At 54.9% G+C, this 5,073-nt stretch overlaps 1 protein-coding gene across 1 annotated transcript; it reads right to left on the bottom strand.

The window, feature by feature from the left end:
• Positions 1 to 2,748: 2,748 nt before the first annotated feature.
• Positions 2,749 to 3,744, bottom strand: NEUROD4 (neuronal differentiation 4). Its single transcript, XM_076360362.1, has one exon. The coding sequence runs from the start codon at positions 3,742 to 3,744 to the stop codon at positions 2,749 to 2,751; it is 996 nt and encodes a 331-aa protein (XP_076216477.1).
• Between the last annotated feature and the right edge of the window lie 1,329 nt (positions 3,745 to 5,073).

The following is a 5,073-nucleotide window of genomic DNA, read 5'->3' as shown; positions in this document are numbered from 1 at the left end:
TCGCCCCACGCGGGGCAGTGGCAGCCACGTGCCGGGCACAGCTTGCAGGGACGAGGTTCTCGGCAGCTCCCACCGGGCTCCCAACAGCAGCCGGCGCGCGGGGCTGGGGGACGGAGAAGCACTGAGCTGTGCGAGGACACGTGGAGCGTGGGGTCCCCGCGCGAGGGGCCGCGGGGGCTGCGGGGAGGAGAGGCCCCGATGGCAGCCAGAAGCTGTTTCGGGTTTTTAGCGCAGCTGGGAAATGAGGACTCGTGGGTGCTGCGGGGGCCGGGTCACGCACCCCCCCCGCTTTCAGTAGGGGCGATGGCTTAGATGGGGTGAAGTCAGCACGCCTGTGTCCCCTGCGTAGGCACAACGCTGCCGTTCGCGGAGCAGGCAGGATGCATCCCAGTGCCTCTGCACGGCCACGGGTGCAGAGCCGACCCGCGTGTGCGTGTGCTTGCATGTGCACATCTCCCTTTGTGCCTCCATGCATTGCTCACAAGGGTGTGTGCACACGCAGAGCTGTGCAGGACAATGCATCCGCATGTACGTGCGTGGCGTGTCAGCGTGCACAGGGTTGTCTGCACGTGTCTGTGCACGTGCGTGTGGTATTTGTGTGTGCACGCCTGTATAGGCACGTCCATATAGGTGCACACATGTGTGCGCGTCTGGGGCAGCACCCGTGTGACTACGTGCGTGTTTGCGTGCACGTCTACACGTGTGCGCGCGCGTGTTCGTGACGTGCACCCGATGAACGCCGGGGCCGGACGGGCAGAGCCCCTGGGCAGAGCCAGCAGCAGCTCCTTGTTAAATGCACCCACCCTCGTCCCACAGCCGAGCCCCCCACCACCCACCCCCTCCCCATGCCTCTGGAGATGACCTTCCCAGGGAGTCCCTTCCCAGGGAGTCCCACGGCCAGTGCTGGTCCCATGGCCAGCGCTGGCCACCGGCAGCAGCCCGTGGAGCCCAGCCCCAAGGTCAGGGATCCCAGCTGGAGCCCAGTACAGGGTGGGTTCGGATCCTCTGGTTCCCCCCAGGCAGCCCCTCATCACCACCACCACCACCACCACGCTAAAGACCACAGAAAAAGAGACAACAGCCCCGGGGCGATGCTGCTTGAAACAAGACCACAACTTTATTTGAGCTAAAAACCCAATTCCGCTTTCTTTACAAAAGGATAAACATTTGCTCTCAGTACAAAAGGGAAGAAGCCCCAGGACCCGGGGGCTGGGCAGGGACCTCCGGAGCTCAAGTCATCTCCAAATTCCCAACGCTATAAAAAACACCTCTGCAGAACAGGGAGGTTTGGCCAGCCGGGCTCGCAAGGCCCGTGGGACATCAAAAATAGTTGCCTGGATTTTCTTGAAAACAAAAATAGTTGCATAGCCTTTAAAAGTTATTGCTCATATAGAAATACAAGGGACAAGTCGGGAGCTGCTGGGCACGATCAACCTCCAAAATCCAAGAAATGGCAATGTTAAATATGTAGTTGAACATTAAATATGTAACCCCTTGGTTAAATACTTGGTTTCATCACCAGAGAATAGACCGTGAGGGCAGGAAGAAAATAAATTAAATAAATAATGGCTAATAAATAATCCTGGAGCAACAGCACTGCAAAAACCACACGTCTCTACAAAGCTAACTCCAACTAAGCACTTGGAAGTCAACTGGAAAATGAGGAGGTTATTTAGCACATTCCACATTTCATGTAAAATGGAAGGAAATAAATTAGACCCCCACACACACACAGTAAATAATAAATAAAACAGGAAATTAAGACACACTTCTTTTGGCAGGATGTCTTCAGGACACAGATCATGATAAATAACACTACAAACCGTAAGAAGACGTGGCCCTAGTCAGGAGCAAGGGTTCAGCTGAGAGCTCCTCTTCCAGCCGGGATATTTGTGCTCTGAAAGATCAACAGTCCCTTAACGAGGTTTCAAGATCCGTGTGCTGATAATCTCATGCTGGTTGCAGGTCACAGGCGAGGTCTGAGGCTCAGGAGAGGACGGGCAGCAGGGCTCAGTGCAGGAGGAGAGCAGTGGAGGGACGGTCACGGAGAAGCTCTGAGCCTGGCTGGACCGTGCCATCCCTGAATGATGTGGTGGCAGCAAAGATAAGGTCCTCCGTTGGGTGGGAAGCTTCAAGGAGGAGCAACCGTGTTGGTCTTCTGCAAGTGGTCCAGATCAAACCCATCTCTGCCAGCCCGCCTGGCCATGGCTGGACTGGGAAAACCATGTTCCCATCAGAGTGTGTGGAAGGGGAACCGGTCATCCCAAGGGGCAGGAGGGGCTTGTCTCCACCTGATGCGAGACAGAGGTGTGCCCATGCCCCAGCACCCCAAGGAAGGAGGAAAAGGAGCCGTAACATCTTGGCAACGGACAATCCCAAGTGCTGGAGCACATTCAGACAGAAAGTCCTGCAGGGTGAAGCCACCTTCATGAGCATCTCTAGGGGAGAGGCAGTGGGAGGCAACAGCTCAGCTTTCGGCGGTGGCTGCTCAGAGTTCAGCTGTCAGGAAGGGTTCACGTGGCTCCTGGGGACAGCTCAGAAATCAGTGAGGTGGCACCAGTGCAGACCTGTTGGGAGAGGACAGGAGGGCCAGCTGAACCTTCCACAGCGATGTCCTGCAGGGATGCTCAGAAGTCTGTCACCCCATAGCGGCAATATCCTCGCTCCAGTTGTGTCCGTTCTAGAAACAGCTCCACGACGCGGCTGAACTTCTCTCTGCATCAAGAATTTGGGTCTAACTCTGCTTTGCTATTCGTTGAAGATGGCGTTGAGCTGAGGCCCGGCCACGTGGTGTGGGTAGGACTCATAGCTCATGTCTATGGGGATCTCGTAGCGGGGCACTGTGTTTTGGAAGTGAGAGGCATGTCCATGTGCTCCAGCCAGGCTGACTGAGGGATAGTGGGCCATGAAGCTGTAGGATTTATCCAGGTCTGGAGACCCATCTTGCTTCAAGGAGAAGTTCCCGCTGATGCTCAGGGGCGGCGTCAGGGGACCCTCATAGGGGGGAGTGGTGCAGTCAGAGGGATGGTTTCCAAAGGAAGCATCCACCAAGCTCTTGAAGGTCGGAGGCTTTAAATGCAGCAGATGTGTTTCCATGGTCCCGTAGGGTGGGCTTGGGAGCCCTGGGGACTGGTAGCTGAAGGAGTGGCTGGATATGGCCGATTCACACACCGGGGACTTTTCTTCATGCTTCTCCAGGAACAAGGTCTGCGGTCCCAGCTGCAGACAGCCAGCCACCAGGTTGCTGGTGGGCTGGGACAAGCCCTTGCAGAGCATCTCCACAAAGCTCTTCCCTTCAGGAGTCTGCCCCGTCTCGAGCACCTCAGACAGAGCCCAGATGTAGTTCCTTGCAAGCCTCAGTGTCTCAATCTTGGACAATTTCTGAGTCTTGGAGTAGCAGGGCATCACCCTCCTCAGGTTGTCAAGAGCATCATTCAGACCGTGCATCCGCGTGCGCTCCCGGGCGTTGGCCTTCACCCGCCGGGCCCTGAACCGCTCCAGCCTCGCCTTGGTCATTTTCTTCTTCTTTGGTCCTCTTCTCTTCGGCTTTTCCCCATCATCCTCTTCCTCCTCTTCTTCCTCGATGCTGTCGTGCTCTTCATTCAAGCCAGACATCAATCCAAAAGGACCTTGCCTGCTGTCCTCTTCCTTCAGCTCATCTTTGGAGCCCAACGTTTCGTCCATCCAAGCTTGGGCGCTCACAAGCTCCGCCATCTCTTTGGGCTTGGCATACGTCTTGGTCATCTCTGATCTCTGCAACAAAGGGACAAGGAGATGTTAACGAATTCCAGCAGGAGAGTCACTCAACATGCTGAGGGCATTAGGAACCGAGGTCAAAATCATCTTCCAGAGGCATCAATTGCTTTCCGTCCACCAATGGTACCTACAGAATCTATTTATCCATCATCTATCTATTTATCTATCTACAATAATTTCTGCTGAATTTTTTGGGGAGCCACTGAAGCCTCTCCCTGGGGCCCAGCAGCTCTTTTCCAGGGCCCAGGGCTTCCAACAATTCAATTTTGGGGTTATTCCCACTCATGAGTCCCTCCCCTTGTGGCTTCAACCCTGATTTGTCCCGTTGTGGGTTGCAAAAGGGAGCCTGAACGTAAAGGTCCTCTGCTGAGCTGCCTCTGGAGATTTTCCTGCCTGAGCTCTTCTAACCTGAGCACATTTGCTTGAACCTTCGTTTCCCTCTGCCATAACGAACGCGGTCACACCGCACACGCCAGCCTGGGTTTCATGTTAATCAGCCCCAAAAATCCTGTCATCGTGCCTGACTCATTTAATAAAGCTTAGCATCTAAGCAGCTTTGCTGAAAGTGTGCTGCCCAAGCCCTGGTTCCACTGCCCCTGTCCACCCCACGTGGAAAATCCCACTTTTAATATGTGTGATGGGGCTTGCGGGCTGGATTAGGGTGTTAATTGCTGCGCGCAGCCATCGTATCCCCGGAGGACCATGTGTCCCCAATTAACTCTTCGGCAGAGTAACAGGGGTCTGTCGGATGCTCGGAAATCTGGTGGGCGAAGGTGGTGAAGGACCATCTTTGGGACGGATGGAGGGGTCTGGCTGAGCCAGGATGGAGTGGGTCCACATACCTTCTGCCAGCCTCCTGGTGGGATCACAGGGCTGCACCCGCTTTGTGTGGGAAGAGCAGCCCAGAAACGGCTGCAGATCTGCTCCAAAACCCTTCCAGGCTGCAGTCTGAGGCTTACTTTCACTCCACCCTTGGGGACCTGTCCCAAACGCAGCGTCCCTGCCTGCAGCTCCCGTCCCTTGCTGGTCCTGTGCACCAGAATCCAGCCCAGAAGAAAATCACTAGGTTTGGGGCTCTGTTCAAGAGGCGAGCCCAGCGTCTTCCCCCCTTCCCTGCACTTTGCAGCGCAGTATTCCCACGGAAATGTTTCGGAAGGTTGTCACTTTGGAAATCCAGTTTGAATTTTTAGGGATTTTGCTCTCTTTTTTTCTCCAGAATACTGATTTTTTTCTTTAAAAGGAGAGGAAATTAGACAAAGAGGGAATTGCCTGATGAAGTCACCCTACCAAACTGGTAGTTTCCCAGTATCCCACGGA

Source organism: Aptenodytes patagonicus, chromosome 27 (assembly GCF_965638725.1).
Source record: "Aptenodytes patagonicus chromosome 27, bAptPat1.pri.cur, whole genome shotgun sequence".
NCBI lineage: Eukaryota > Metazoa > Chordata > Aves > Sphenisciformes > Spheniscidae > Aptenodytes > Aptenodytes patagonicus.
This window is presented reverse-complemented; position numbering and strand designations above follow the sequence as displayed.

Excerpts from the sequence above, each read along its gene's own strand:
- NEUROD4 (XM_076360362.1), bottom strand. The coding sequence starts at position 3,744 with ATGACCAAGACGTATGCCAAGCCCAAAGAGATGGCGGAGCTTGTGAGC.